The 15,466-nt window shown below is 58.1% G+C and overlaps 1 protein-coding gene across 3 annotated transcripts; it reads left to right on the top strand.

The window, feature by feature from the left end:
* The first annotated feature begins 3,098 nt into the window (after positions 1 to 3,098).
* On the top strand, positions 3,099 to 15,238 carry WDR81 (WD repeat domain 81). Of its 3 annotated transcripts, XM_059878458.1 has the most exons (11): positions 5,167 to 5,456; positions 6,347 to 6,992; positions 7,905 to 8,012; positions 8,255 to 8,445; positions 8,555 to 8,745; positions 9,002 to 9,167; positions 9,260 to 9,428; positions 10,107 to 10,796; positions 11,850 to 11,995; positions 12,295 to 12,474; positions 13,863 to 15,238. In XM_059878458.1, exons 1-11 carry the CDS (start codon positions 5,265 to 5,267, stop codon positions 14,181 to 14,183), a joined length of 3,000 nt encoding a protein of 999 aa, XP_059734441.1. In that variant the 5' UTR covers positions 5,167 to 5,264; the 3' UTR covers positions 14,184 to 15,238. The 3 variants fall into 3 exon arrangements, with proteins under 3 accessions (XP_005220210.2, XP_059734440.1, XP_059734441.1); XM_005220153.5 differs by having other exon boundaries at positions 3,099 to 6,992; XM_059878457.1 differs by lacking the exons at positions 11,850 to 11,995; positions 12,295 to 12,474; positions 13,863 to 15,238 and adding an exon at positions 11,549 to 11,775 and having other exon boundaries at positions 3,099 to 6,992.
* The last annotated feature ends 228 nt before the right edge of the window (positions 15,239 to 15,466 follow it).

Raw genomic sequence — 15,466 nt, forward strand, 5'->3', positions numbered from 1 at the left:
GCAAGAGCTAAGCTCCATCAGCACAGGCTGACTGTCGGGACTGCTGCAGGCTTCCTCCCTGACCATCCAAGCCGTGACCTCCGAGAAACTCAATATGGGGTTTGGTGAAGGAGAGTCGCTGACTTGGTGCCAGATCCCCCGAAGCCCAAGGGTGCTTGGGCTGAGATTCAGGGAGCATTTGGAAACAGAGTTATTACAGGACACAGTATTTCAAAATGTGGCCTGCAGATTGCCTGCATCAGAAATACCTAGTGCTTGTTAAAAATTCAGATTCCAGAGGTCTCAATCAGAAGTACGTCATAACGTTTGAAAAACCACGGTCTTAGGGTTTGAACTGGGGAAGGTGTCATTACCCCAGAATTTTAGAACACCAGTGCCCAGTATTGCAAAGACATCTCAATATGAGAAATGGAAAGAACTCTTAAGAGATAAGGTTAGTTACACTCAAGGTCATTGGTGCATTACAAGCTAAAACCACTAGAGGGCAGGGCACACACAAACTTCAAGAAAGAAAAAGGAATGCCTCCTTACTCTAGGTAAACTGAGAGCAGAGCAAAGAAGACTGCAAAATTTTGTTGGTACTAAGAAGCAGGCTCAGGTGCACTAGTGGTAAAGAACCCGCCTGCCAGTGCAGGAGTCATGAGACGTGGGTTCGATCCCTGGGTTGGGAAGATCCCCTGGAAAAGGGAGTGGCTACCCACTCCAGTATTCTTGCCTGCAGAATCCCGTGGACAGAGCCTGGAGCGCTACAGTCCATGGGGTCACCAAGAGTTGGACACAATTGAAGCAGCTTAACACGCAGCACGCAAGAAGCAGGCACTACCTCCAGAACCTCCTCTGGTCTTAGGTATTTAGACCAATGTTGAGGATACAAGATTGTTCAGTTCAGTTCAGTCACTCAGTCGTGTCCGACTCTTTGCGACCCCATGAATTGCAGCACGCCAGGCCTCCCTGTCCATCACCAACTACTGGAGTTCACTCAAACTCATGTCCATCGAGTCGGTGATGCCATCCAGCCATCTCATCCTCTGTCGTCCCCTTCTCCTCTTGCCCCCAATCCCTCCCAGCATCAGAGTCTTCCAATGAGTCAACTCTTCGCATGAGGTGGCCAAAGTACTGGAGTTTCAGCTTTAGCATCATTCCTTCCAAAGAACACCCAGGACGGACCTCCTTTAGAATGGACAAGATTGTTAAGAACACATAATTTCCCAAGTGAAAAAAAACAATATAGCATGATGGTTACCAAAGGGAAAACAGTGGGGGAGGGACAAATTAGGAGCTTGGGATTAACACACACATACCACTATATATAAAACAGATAACCAACAGAGACCTACCATACAGCACATGGAACTCTCCTCAGTATTCTGTAATAACTTATATGAAAAGTATCTGAAAAAGAATGAATATATGTATATGTATAACTGAATCACTTTGCTGTACACTTGAAACTAACACAACACTGCAAGTCAACTATACTCCAATAAAATTAAAAAAACAAAACAAGGGACTTCCCTGGAGATCTAGTGGTTAATTTTCTGTGCTTTTACTGCAGGGAGCACAGGGTCCATTCCTGGTTGGGGAACTGAGATCCCACATGCCACAGGCATGGCCAAATTTTTTTTTTTTTTTTTTAATTAAAAACAAAATAGTACTTGGCCAAGGAGTACAAAGAACATTAGTTTTAGAATGAGCCAGGCCTAGATTTGAATCCTGGTTCTACCACTTCCTAGCTATGGGACCTAAGCAAATTACTTAAAGTAGTCAGCTTCCTCATCCTAAAACGGATCTAAAACTATCCTCTTAAAAAGGGTTGGGGTGAGAATTTAAAGTATGCAAACTGCTTAGCAAGATGCCTGGCTCCTGATCAGTGTTCTGTAAATGGTAGCTGTTATTACCGGTCAAGGTCATGTGACCAAGCACATCAGCGGTTCTAGCTGCTTTTTTCAAGAAGGATACAGATGAAATCAAATTATGGCTGAGCCATTCCTGCTCCTCTCTAATTAGGACTTCATTTTTTTCTTAAGTGCCTTTATGGAGCTCCCACACCTCCACACCAGACTCCTACATGAGGCAAACTCTCCTTCTAGGAGTAGGACTGGAAAAAGAGAGATATTGGCCACTTGCTGAACACAATGGCCTGTCAATCCTGTAAATGAGTCAGAACCGAGACCTCTTGAAGGAGTCCTGTAGTTCTGGCCCAGCTCGCTGGTTTCTGCTCCCTGACGTGCTGCACCGTCCCCCCAGCCATGGTGGCATCTGCAAGGCTCAGACAACAGCAGGCAGGCTCTGTCATACAGCAGAAGCAGATCTTCAACAGGAAGTCTTGGGGGAACATTTCCATCCTGGCTTTTCAGCCTGGTCAACTTCTCTCCCCAAGATTGCCCAGAATTTTTATTTTATTATTAGAAAAAAAAAAAAAAGGCTTTAAAAGAGCTGTCAGTGGGGAAGACTCCAGAGCAGATCTGTGCCCCAGTTTGGTGAGTTTCCATGCTGCCACTTGGAAAAGCCTCTTCGGAGGTTCTTGTTTTTTTACCTGTAAAATATGAACAATAATAACCGCCCTTCCTAAATCACTGAGTGTTGCCAGGGCCAAATGTAATGTTACTACTGAAACTTCGAAAAATTAAAAGCTCTTTCTTTTGGAAGGCAGCATAGAGGCGGTGAAGGGACTTAATGTGAAAAGTCCCAGCTCTGCTTCAGGTTTCTTATCGGTAAAACCAGAGGGAGGTGGTTGTGGCGGCGGATGCGGCGGCTGCGGCGGCGGGGGTGACCACCTGGTTAAAGGCTGCCCTCTCTAAGGGAAACCCTCCCTAGGTCCGCGTCCCAGCGCTTGAAGGAGGAAGTAAGGAGGGAAAGGGAAGTCTCGTGGGCCGCTCATAGCCCCCACCCCTGCCCGATTCAGCCCGGGAGGAAGCGAAGCCGCCACCAGGCCTAGCAGGGTGCGGGGAAGGAGAGGCCGGCGGGCGGTGGCGCGGCCTAGAGGAGGCGGGGTTCCCGGGCTCAGTCGAGCCACGTGCGGTTGTTTCCGTACCGGGGCGATCACGTGAGCAGTGTCAGCTGACCCGTCACGGTGGAGCCTGGCGCTGGCGCCCCTCAGCCCCCGCCCGGCCGCGCCCGGAGCGCAGGACCCTGCGGAGGGGTAAGAGCGCCCCCGCGGCCCCACTCTGTCCCCGGCCCATCCCCGCCTCCTCCGCCCCAGCCCCAGTCCCTCGCTCACCCCTACCCACCTGGCATCCCGGAAGCCGAGGCGAGGGGGGCTGTGGCCGGGCTCAGCCCCGCGCTGCCCCCAGGCGGCCAAGAGGGGATGGCCCTGAGGAGCAGGGGGCGGGAAGTCGCGCTTACCGCGAAGGCGGAGGACTGGTCACCGCCCCCGAGCCCCGACATGGAGGAGCTGCTCCGGAGCGTGGAGAGGGACCTGAACATCGATGCCCGACAGCTGGCTCCGGCCCCGGGGGGCGCACACGTGGTGGCTCTAGTGCCCGCGCGCTGGCTGGCCAGCCTCCGCGAGCGCAGGCTGCCCCTGGGACCCTGTCCGCGCGCCGAAGGCCTGAGCGAAGCGGAAGTCAGGACTTTCTTGCAACGCTCCGTGCAGAGGCTGCCTGCCGGCTGGACTCGAGTCGAGGTGCACGGGCTGCGGAAACGAAGGCTCTCCTACGCGCTGGGCGGCCTGCCTTTTGAGGAGGGGTCCAGCACCCCGGAGACCCTCACTCGCTTCATGCAGGATGTGGCTGCCCAGAATTATCGCAACCTGTGGCGCCACGCGTATCATACTTACGGGCAGCCCTACAGTCATAGCCCTGCCCCCGCGGCTGTCCCTGCCCTGGATTCAGTGCGACAGGCTCTGCAGAGGGTCTATGGTTGCCCTTTCCTGCCACTGGGTGAAGCTGCACAGTGCCCCTCATATGCCAGAGAAGGCCCCTGTGCCCCTCGGGGCTGCCCTGCCTCTCCCAGTCTTCTGAGAGCCGAGGCTCTGTTGGAGTCACCGGAGATGCTCTACGTGGTCTACCCGTATGTGCAGTTCTCCCTGCACGATGTGGTCACCTTCAGCCCCGCCAAGCTGACCAACAGCCAAGCCAAGGTGCTCTTCATTCTCTTCCGTGTGCTGAGGGCCATGGATGCCTGTCACCACCAGGGACTGGCCTGCGGGGCCCTGTCTTTGCACCACATCGCCGTGGATGAGAAACTTTGCAGCGAGCTCCGCCTGGACCTGAGTGCTTATGAGAGGCCCGAGGAGGCAGGGGATGAGGAGACCCCGGAAGCAAGAAACGGGGCAGGTGTCGAGCCTGGCGAGGAGGGACGACGGGGACCTGGGTGTCCCACCTGCCAGGAGGAGCTCAGGGGCCTTGTGCTAGACTGGGTCCACGGCCGCATTAGCAACTTTCACTACCTCATGCAACTGAATCGGTTGGCAGGTCGGCGGCAGGGGGACCCCAACTACCACCCGGTGCTGCCCTGGGTGGTTGACTTCACCGCGCCCCGTGGGCGCTTCAGAGACCTGCGCAAGTCCAAGTTCCGCCTCAACAAGGGGGATAAGCAGCTGGACTTCACCTATGAGATGACCCGGCAGGCGTTTGTGGCAGGGGGTGCAGGCGGCGGGGAGCCACCTCACGTCCCTCACCACATCTCCGACGTGCTTTCTGACATCACCTACTATGTGTACAAGGCCCGGCGCACACCCCGGTCTGTGCTCTGTGGACACGTGAGGGCGCAGTGGGAGCCCCACGAGTACCCGGCCAGCATGGAGCGAATGCAGAGCTGGACTCCAGATGAGTGCATTCCCGAGTTCTACACCGACCCCTCCATCTTCTGCTCCATCCACCCTGACATGCCTGACCTGGATGTGCCGGCCTGGTGCTGCTCCAACCAGGAGTTCGTGGCTGCCCACCGGGCGCTGCTGGAGAGCCGAGAGGTGTCCCAGGACCTACACCACTGGATTGACCTCACCTTTGGCTACAAACTACAGGGCAAGGAGGCTGTGAAGGAGAAGAACGTGTGTCTGCACCTGGTGGACGCCCACACACACCTGACCAGCTATGGCGTGGTACAGCTCTTCGATCAGCCACATCCCCAGCGCCTGGCAGGGGCCCCTGCCCTCGCCCCTGAACCTCCCCTCGTCCCCAGGCTATGGTTCCACACCATCCAGGAGAGCACAGGCCGGGAGGACTTCCCTGCACAGCTTACGAATGGGATGGGCAGGACAGTTTTGGAGGCTACTCCCTGTGAGGCTGGCTGGGCCAGGGACAGGCCTGGGGTAGGGGAAGATGAGTTGGAGCAGGCCACAGAAGCTCTGGATTCCATCTCTCTCGCTGGGAAGACAGGTGACCAGCTGGGACCGTCTCCCTCCTCTACTTCGTCCTCCAGTCAAGTCCCGCCAGGCCTCTTGCCTTTCTCAGGGGCCTCAGCCTCTCGACCGGGCCGTCGGAACAGAGCTGCTGGGACAGACCCCAGGGAAGGTGAGGAGGGCAAGATTCTTCTTCCGGAGGGCTTCAGTCCTCTGCAGGCTCTGGAGGAGCTGGAGAAACTAGGCAACTTCTTGACCAAAGGCCTAGGGGGCCGCTTGGAGGTGCCTGAGCAACCCTGGGTTCAGCCCCCCGTGCAGCTGCGGGACCTCTTTCATCGGGACATGCAGGCTCTGGGGGTCCTGTTGGCTGAGATGGTGTTTGCCACCAGGGTCCGGACGCTGCAGCCTGATGCACCTTTGTGGGTACGCTTCAAGGCTGTGCAGGGGCTCTGTGCACGCCATCCCAAGGAGGTCCCGGTGTCTCTGCAGCCCGTGCTGGACACACTTCTGCAGCTGAGTGGCCCTCAAGGCCCCGTGGTTGCAGGGAGGGGCAAGCTGGACCCACTGTTTACATATAGGCCCGTCTCCCAGGGATTGCCCCCACCCTGCCCCGCCCAGCTCCTCAGCCCCTTCAGCTCTGTGGTCCCCTTCCCCCCATACTTCCCCGCGCTGCACAAATTCATCCTCCTGTACCAGGTGAGGCGCGTGGAGGACGAGGCCCAGGGGCGGGAGCTGGTCTTTGCCCTGTGGCAGCAGCTGGGTGCCGTTCTGAGTGACATCACCCCTGAGGGCTTGGAGATCTTGCTGCCTTTCGTGCTGTCACTCATGTCTGAGGAGCACACGGCCGTGTATGCGGCCTGGTACCTATTTGAACCTGTAGCCAAGGCCCTGGGCCCCAAGAATGCCAATAAGTACCTTCTGAAGCCTCTCATTGGGGCCTACGAGAGCCCCTGCCAGCTCCACGGCCGCTTCTACCTGTACACTGACTGCTTTGTGGCCCAGCTGATGGTGCGGCTGGGCCTGCAGGCCTTTCTTGTCCACCTCCTGCCCCACGTCCTGCAGGTGTTGGCTGGCGTGGAGGCCTCCCAGGAGGAAAACAAGGGCCTGGCGGGGGCCGCCGAGGATGAGGAAAGTGGGCTCCTGGGGTCCGGGCCCGGGTCCTGTGCCTTTGAGGAGGAGATCCACATGGAAAGGGAGCCTGCGGCTGCCTCGGGCCTGGGGCTCCCGGACTACACCTCTGGCGTCAGCTTCCACGACCAGGCTGACCTCCCCGAGACGGAGGACTTCCAGGCCGGGCTCTACGTGGCCGAGTCCCCTCAGCCCCAGGAGGCTGAGGCTGTGAGCCTGGGCCGGCTAAGCGACAAGAGCAGCACCAGTGAGGCCTCCCTGGGCGAGGAGCGGGTGGCCGACGAGGGGGGCGTCCCGGTGGACAAGAGCAGCCTCAGGTCAGGCGACAGCAGCCAAGACTTGAAGCAAAGCGAGGGCTCCGAGGAGGACGAGGAGGAGGAGGAGGAAGGCTGTGTGGTGTTGGAGGTGGGGGAGGGGGAGGGCGAACAAGAAGAGGTCCCTGAGACATCCGAGCTCATGCTCTCCGACACTGTGCTGTCCATGGATACGGTTGTGGCTGGCGACGCCGGGGCCAACGGGGAGGAAGAAGAGGAGCCGCTGACCGAGCAGTCGGAGGGCAAAGAACAGAAGATCCTTCTTGGTGAGTTCTTGGGCCTGGAGGTGTTGGTCTGATGGTCGTCATCTGCTGAGCTCTGCACTGAGTGGTGGATGGAGCCGATCTACACACAGCAGAGACGCGGGCCTGCCCTCCTAGAGCTCATGTCTAGCAGAGGAGATGCCACGCTGTAGGCAGGAGTTCTGTTAGTGCTGCAAAGAACGTGGCTGGGTACTACGAGGGAACATAAAGTGGGACTTAGATCTCGTTTTCAGGGGTCAGAGAAGACTTCCTTGAAAGTAGTGCTGGTGGAAGTTCAATGAGGAGGAGAAAGCTGGGCAAACATGGCAGGGTCTGTGGTGGGAAGGGCATTCCGGGCAGAGGGAACAGCATGTGTGAGGCTCTGAGGCTGTCGTGGTTCCATTCAAGAACCTGTGAAAGGCCAGTGTGGTTAGACTGAGAGAGTGAAGAGAAACGGAGAGGGTGGAGGGCACCTCCTCATTTAGGAATTGGGGGAGAGTCACCATAAGAGTAACCTTCCTGCAGTTTGTGCCCAAGTAGGGCTTCCCTTGTGGCTCAGCTGGTAAAAAATCCGCCTGCAATGCGGGAGACCTGGGTTCAATCCCTGGGTTGTGAAGATCCCCTGGAGAAGGAAAAGGCTACCCATTCCAGTATTTTGGCTTGGAGAATTCCATGGACTGTATGGTCCACGGGGTCCCAAAGAGTCGGACACGATAGAGCGACTTTCACTTCACAGAGGTGCCTGGAGCTGCCCCAAAGCCAGACTCCCACAGGCTGCTCTGCTAAAGGGAGGGTGGGGCCTTGGGGCCACCACGCTCAGGCTGGGCTCCTGGGTGGAGCTGGGACCAGTGTCACTAGGTGGGGCCCATGGGGTGGGGTGGGGGAGTCGTGAGCCCCTGTTATCTGATGCACTCAGGGACTACTCCCGCCCTGCAGATACAGCCTGCAAGATGGTCCGCTGGCTGTCCGCCAAGCTCGGCCCCACCGTGGCCTCTCGCCATGTGGCCCGGAACCTGCTCCGCCTGCTGACGTCGTGTTACGTTGGTAAGATTGAGTATGGGGCTTCCTTCAGCTCTTTGTCCCTCTGGCCCCCTGTAGTGGATCCTCCACGTTCTCATCTCAGACCTCCTCCTGGGTCCCAGTCTGCTGTGAGTGCCTTCCTTGCTTGGGTCGGGTGCAAGGAGACCCCAGGCTGGAGTGAGCATGAGCGGCCACTGCAGTTCCCGAAGGGCTCCTCCCTCTCACTGTCCACGGGCTGCTCAGGACTGCTGGCCCTTCCTTGGCAGGGCCCACCCGGCAGCAGTTCACCGGGAGCAATGGCGAGAGCCCCCCGCTGAGCGTGGGCAACATCTATCAGAAGAGACCGATCCTGGGCGACATAGTGTCGGCGCCCGTGCTCAGCTGCCTCCTGCACATCGCCCACCTCTATGGGGAGCCTGTCCTCACCTACCAGTACCTGCCCTACATCAGCTACCTGGTCAGTTGGGATCTGGGGGTGCTGAGGAGCCTGAGGGCTGACCCAGGACTTCTGGGGGTTACAGGGGGTCTGTGGGGCCACCTGGCCCTCATCTGCTCTGTTGCCATAGGTGGCCCCGGGTAGCACCTCGGGCCCCAGTCGACTGAACAGCCGCAAGGAGGCGGGGCTGCTGGCTGCTGTGACGCTGACCCAGAAAATCATCGTGTACCTCTCGGACACCACCCTCATGGACATCTTGCCCCGAATCAGCCACGAGGTCTTGCTGCCCGTGCTCAGCTTCCTCACGTCTCTCGTCACCGGGTAAGTCTCTGCCCACATCCCCCACCAGGGAGCAGCCCAGCAGAGGGGGCTACCCCAGGGTGGGAGTGGGGTGTCAGACATCCTGTTCCTCATCCTGGCTGGGTGACCCTGAGCAAGCCACACTTTTCTGTGCCTCTGTTTCCTCATCTGGTTTGGATGAGGTGGTCTTACAGCCCCTTTTGTTTACAGCTTGTAATAGATTCTGGACAAGCCCTCTAGACTGGGGATCACTGGAGCTTATAATCTCTGTTGGCAGGTTCCCAAGTGGAGCCCAGGCCCGGACTGTCCTGTGTATGAAGACCATCAGCCTCATCGCCCTCATCTGCCTGCGTATCGGACAGGAGATGGTCCAGCAGCACCTGAGTGAGCCTGTGGCCACCTTCTTTCGTGTCTTCTCTCAGCTGCATGAACTTCGGCACCAGGTGGGCAGATGTACCGGGCAGATGTACCTGGCAGCTGCGGGCTGGCCAATGGCCATGGCCTCTGCTAACTCCCCAGGGCTTCCTGCCCACAGGATCTGAAGCTGGAGTCCGTGGGCCGCAGCAGTGAGGGCCAGCTGCCAGAGGTGGCCTTCTCTGATGGGCAGCTGCGTCCGGCGGACCCCGCCCTGCTGGACGAGCTGCAGAAGGTGTTCACCTTGGAGATGGCATACACAATCTACGTGCCCTTCTCCTGCCTATTGGGTACTGCCGCATCATGTCCCCTCCCAGCCTCTGCAGCTACCATTCTTCCCCTGGGAGGGCCCCACTTCCCGTCCCTGGAGTCAGTAGTGGTTGTTAGGTGCAGTTTTCTGGGTCAGAGCCTTAGACCTCTGAGTCCCAGTGACATATAAACAGAGACTGAATTTTGGCCAGTTGGGGGTGGGGGGGCACAGGAGTGGCCTAGCCTGTCCCTGGGGCAGGGAGGGGAGCCAGGCTGCCGGACTGATGTCTTAGGAGCCGCCCAAGAGGAATGAGCGGCCCACCATTCACGTAGCTTCCTGTGCAGGCCTGGCCCTGTGCCGAGTGTCCACATGTGTCATCTCCCTGAATAGTATGAGCAGCCCTGGTCGGATGTGTTGTCATCCCTGCGCTGACATCTGAGCCGTGGGAGGCAGAGCATCACGTGTCTTGGTCCCTGTTCTGTTTCTGATGCCCGGCGTGGCACCCAGCTCATAGGAAAGATGCTCACATGTCCATACTGAAGGCGTGAATCCAGGTTTTCCTGGGAGGAGGAAGCCGGCTCAGAGACAAAGAGTTACTTGCTGAGAGTTGCACAGCCAGTATCTTCCCTGTGTGCTGTGGTTCCCAAGCCCCTTGGGTGGGTGGCGGCAGTTGCTGGCCATCTCCCTTCATCTCAGGACCTCTCCCGCTCCCATCCAGGTGACATCATCCGGAAAATTGTCCCCAACCACGAGCTGGTAGGGGAGCTGGCGGGGCTGTACCTGGACAGCATCAGCCCGAGCAGCCGTAGCCCTGCCATCGTGGAGCCCACCGCGCCCAGCACCGGCCCGGAGTGGGACCCCCAGGGTGGGGGCTGCCCCCAGGACGACAGCCACTCGGGGACCTTTGGGAGTGTCCTGGTTGGGAACCGCATCCAGATCCCCAATGACTCCCAGCCTGACAGCCCCGGCCCTCTGGGCCCCATCTCTGGGGTGGGCGGCGGGGAGCCTGGCAGCCAGAGTGAGGACAATGCGCTGAAGCGGGAGCTGCCGCGGAGCGCACATGGGCTGAGTGGGAACTGGCTGGCCTACTGGCAGTACGAGATTGGCGTGAGCCAGCAGGACGCCCACTTCCACTTCCACCAGATCCGCCTGCAGAGCTTCCCAGGCCACTCGGGGGCCGTCAAGTGCGTGGTGCCCCTGAGCGGCGAGGACTTCTTTCTGAGCGGCAGCAAGGACCACACCGTGCGCCTCTGGCCACTCTACAACTCCGGGGATGGCACCAGCGAGACGGCCCCACGCCTCGTCTACGCCCAACACCGCAAGAGCGTCTTCTTCGTGGGCCAGCTCGAGGCCCCGCAGTGTGTAGTGAGCTGTGACGGGGCTGTGCACGTCTGGGACCCCTTCACAGGTGAGCGGGCCCGGGTGAGGCCTGTTCTGTAGCTGCGGTTCTGTCCTCTACCAAGGGTGGCGGGTTGGGGTGTAACGGTGTGTGGTTGGGGGTGATGCAGTGAGTCCACAGAACGGAGCATTTAGGACTTGGAATCCATCAGACTTGAGTGTGAGGGTCTGCCAGCTTCCTTGCTGAGTGACTGAGCAAGTCCCCCTGCTGCTGGGAGCATCGATGTGTATGTGTGTGTGTGTGTTAGTCTTTTGGCCATGCTGCCGGCATGTGGCATCCTAGTTTCCCGACCAGGGATTGAATCCGTGCCCGCTGCATTAGCAGCGCAGAGTCCCCAGCTACTGGACCACCAGGGAAGTCCCTGGACACGTCAGTTTTCCCATCTGCAAAATGGGAATCAGAACAAATGCTTAAGTAGATAACGAGTAGAGGTTTGGCTTAACATGTAGCATGTAGTATCCTGGTTAGTAAACAGTTGCTTGCTTATTTTGTGTTGTCATTGTAGGGAAAAATAAGGTTAAAAATCAGGGATTGGGGGGATGGAGTAGTATCAAAGCAGACGGTGGAAGGTGTAGCTTTCAGCCAGTTTGCTATGTGAATAGAGAAGCCTGGCATGGCCACAGAGATGTTAATAGAAAGATGGGAGGGTCAAAAAACATCCTTAGTGTTCGTTGAGATCTGGGATGTGGGAGGCAAGTATGGGGTGGGTAGGGGGGATAGGGGAGAAGGAAATGGCAACCCACTCCAATGTTCTTGCCTAGAGAATCCTGTGGACAGCTGAGCCTGGTGGGCCGCCGTCTATGGGGTCGCACAGAGTCGGACACGACTGAAGCGATTTAGCATGCATACATGCATTGGAGAAGGAAATGGCAACCCACTCCAGTATTGTTGCCTGAAGAATCCCAGGGACAGAGGAGCCTGGTGGGCTGCTGTCTATGGGGTCGCACAGAGTCGGACACGACTGAAGCGACTTAGCAGCAGCAGCAGCAGGTGGGATAGGAGGAATTGGGGCTCTTCCATCAGTAACTGGAACCCCATACCCACCATGTCTTTCCTTCACAGGGAAGACTCTTCGCACGGTGGAGCCATCGGACAGCCGGGTGCCCCTGACTGCTGTGGCCGTCATGCCCGCCCCCCACACTAGCATCACCATGGCCAGCTCTGACTCGACCCTGCGCTTTGTGGACTGCAGGAAGCCAGGCCTGCAGGTCAGGAGCGACCCTTTTTCCAGCCCTGACCTGGGTGCCTGGCAGGGAGGAGAGAAACCCCTCCCCCCACCCCTGCCCCCCAGGAAGAGAGGAGCCCAGGGTGGAGTTTTTCACTGGAGACAGATCACCTGCAGCAGCAAACCCTCCGGGGTGGGGGTGGGACTCTGGCCAGGGATCCTGGGGGCCTCTCCTTGATGGGTAATGAGGCTCTGGGGGTTGGAGGCTGAGCTGCACCTAGCGGGGGGAAACACGGGTTGGACTGGGCAGTGGAGCCCCAGCTTTTCCTCCTCTGCCGGCAGCATGAGTTTCGCCTGAGCAGCGGGCTGAACCCCGGGCTCGTCCGCTCCCTGGCTGTCAGCCCCAGTGGCCGGAGCGTTGTGGCCGGCTTCTCCTCGGGCTTCATGGTGCTGTTGGACACCCGCACGGGCCTAGTTCTGCGTGGCTGGCCTGCCCACGAAGGAGACATCCTGCAGATCAAGGTGACAGGCCAGGTCCCCTCCCCTCCTGCCTGACTGGTCCAGCCCTCACCTCTGCTTAGGGCCCACCCAGGACGGGCTCCCCTGCTGATGTCCTTCATACCTGCTGGAGGATTGACAGGCAGGGCGGGTCAGGAGCCAGACTGCACCTCAAGGACTTGAGCAGGAGGTGGGCCCCGGGGGCGGGAACCAGGGGGCCGAGCTGACCCTGAGCTTCCTGGAGATGTTCTAATGAATAACCCTTGTCCATATTTGTCTTACTTGGGGGATCAGGGGTCAGGCCCTGTCCATGACCCAGTCAGGTTAAATAAAGCTCAGCTGGGAGGCTGTTTACTGCCCCCAGACCACTGAGCAGAGTCCATGCCCCTTGCTGGGCTGTCCTGGTGGGGGAAGGGGCTGTCCTGGTGGGGGAAGGGGCAGGTCAGGCCTGGGAATCCTGCTCCCACCTCCACCCCGCCCCATTTTTTCAATCACAGACCTCAGGGAGGTCCAGGCAGGGAGGAACAGGGCTATTTGTGGGAGGGTTTTTCCAGGCAATTGGGAGTTCCTCCCCAACCTAAGTGGCAGCCAGGGGACATGCACTGCCACTGCTGGGGGCAGGGCACCCCTGGCTCCTTCCAGGGCCCCCTAGGTTCTGTCGTTGCTCAGTTGTGTCCAGCTATTTGTGACCCCATGGACTATAGTGTGCCAGGGTTCCCTGTCCTTCACTATCTCCTGGAGCTTGCTCAAACTCATGTCTCTTGAGTCGGTGATGCCATCAAACCATCTCATCCTCTGCTGTCCCCTTCTCCTCCTGCCCTCAGTCTTTCCCAGCATCACAGTCTTTTCCAATGAGTTGGCTCTTCACTTCAGGTGGCCAAAGTATTGGAGCTTCAGCTTCAGCATCAGTCCTTCCAATCAATATTCAGGGTTGATTTCCTTTAGGATTGACTGGTTTGATCTGGGTTCTGGATGCCTCTAAATTCTGACTTTCCAAGAAAGCATCAGGAGGTCCCTGGGGTCAGCCTGCATGTTAGTCCTGGCTCTGCCACTTACTGGCTCTGTGACCTTGTATGATGACTTAACTTTCCTGAGCCTTAGTTTTTTTTGTCTGTAAAATGGAAACAGCAGCACCTATCTCATAGAGTTGTTATGAAGATTAATCATGGTAAGATGTTGAATGTGCTTGATACAACATCTTACATGTAGTAAGCACCCAAGTTACAATGATTACTGGGTCGATGATGCTTTAATATACTCATATGAGCTGATGCTAATATAATGTGGGAGGGTGTAATGTAGGAGGGTGGCAGCCTGTCCCTGACTCGGGACAACACGTCTTCCTGGGAGGAGATGTAGGAGAGAACAGGACGACTCCGGCCCCCACTGAGGCTCTCCCCTCTCCCTGGCAGGCAGTGGAGGGCAGCATCCTGGTCAGCTCCTCCTCTGACCACTCCTTGACTGTCTGGAAGGAGCTGGAGCCGAAGCCCACGCACCACTACAAGTCTGCCTCTGACCCCATCCACACCTTCGACTTGTACGGCAGCGAGGTGGTGACCGGCACTGTGGCCAACAAGATTGGCGTCTGCTCCCTGCTCGAGCCCCCTTCCCAGGCCACCACCAAGCTCAGCTCTGAGAACTTCCGCGGCACGCTCACCAGCCTGGCCTTGCTGCCCACCAAACGCCACCTCCTGCTGGGCTCTGACAACGGGGTGGTCCGCCTCTTGGCGTAGGCTGAGGCGAGATCTGGTCAGGCAGAGATGGCACACATCGTCCAGGAAGCCGTCCCTCATCTGTGTTTCCCCGGTAGCTCCTTCCTGGCAAGCCTCAGGCCCCACGCCCTGGGTGCCCACGTGGCCTGCCAGCTAGGGTGGTGTGGGAGCCTGGGCTCCTGAATCCCCAGAGTCACTGAGGCCCCCGGAGGGGATCTCATTCATGACTTGGGGCGATGTTGCTCGGAGCCAGCGGGAAGCAGATGGGAGAGCCTGGCAGGGGCTTCCCTGGTGGCCCAGTGATTAAGACTCTGTGCTTCCACTGCAAGGGGCGTGGGTTCAGTGCCTGGTCGGGGAACTAAGATCCCACATACCGAATGGTGCGGCCAAGAAATAAAAATTAAAAAAAGAGGGAGAGCCTGGGAAAGCATCGCTGCCCTCCCTTCTCTCCAGCTCCGCCCTCTGCATCCGCATGGGGACAGGATGCTCTGGGGAAGAGGGAAGGAGACCCCCTGCCAAGCTGTCTCTACCACAGCCCCCCTCCAGCTGGCTCTCTCTGACACTGTCCTCCAAGGATAGGGAAGCTGCCCCACTCCAGGACACTGATGGTGCTTGGACTCCAGCCTCTAAGGGCTGACCACGGTCCAGGAGTTAAGAGCCTTGGGCTGGGCTCTTAAGTGTCCACCCAGCCAGGCCCTGGCCAGTGTGGGACCAGTAGGGGGAGAAAGAGGGCAGGACCAAAGGAGGGCAGATGGATGGGGCCAGATGGTGCCTGTCTGGAGTGACCCCATGCCTTGCCTGCCCACCCCTCACCACAGTGTTTGTGCCTTGAGCTGATGAGGCAGCTTCTGGGTCCAGAAGCCTTGAGGGAGGGGGTCCAGGACCCTGAAAGAAGGGGTGAGAAGAATCATCTCTGCATCTCAGGTCTCCCTCCCCCAGGGGGACAGGAAGACCCAGGTGTTGCAGGTCCTCGCATTCTGGAGCAGAGATGAGGTCTGAGGCTGGACCCCTGCTGCCTTCTCACTATTTGCAATAGATGTAAATATGATTAATAAATCCTGTGGAAGAGCCATGGATCCGAGTGAGGCTTTTCTTGATGGTGGTGTTCGGGGAGGAAAGGTTGGGACCCCGCAGCTTCCAGGACAGGGATGAGGAGGGGAAGCATCCTGACCATGGTTCTTCAGGTGGTTACAGGGTCCACAGCCTCTAGTTCATGCAGCCCAGAACCCTCACCCCAAGGAGGGGAAGGAAACATTGCTTCCGAGAAGGTGGGATGCTGAAAGAGGCTGCGTCCCTAGACGGCA

Source organism: Bos taurus, chromosome 19, assembly GCF_002263795.3.
Source record: "Bos taurus isolate L1 Dominette 01449 registration number 42190680 breed Hereford chromosome 19, ARS-UCD2.0, whole genome shotgun sequence".
NCBI lineage: Eukaryota > Metazoa > Chordata > Mammalia > Artiodactyla > Bovidae > Bos > Bos taurus.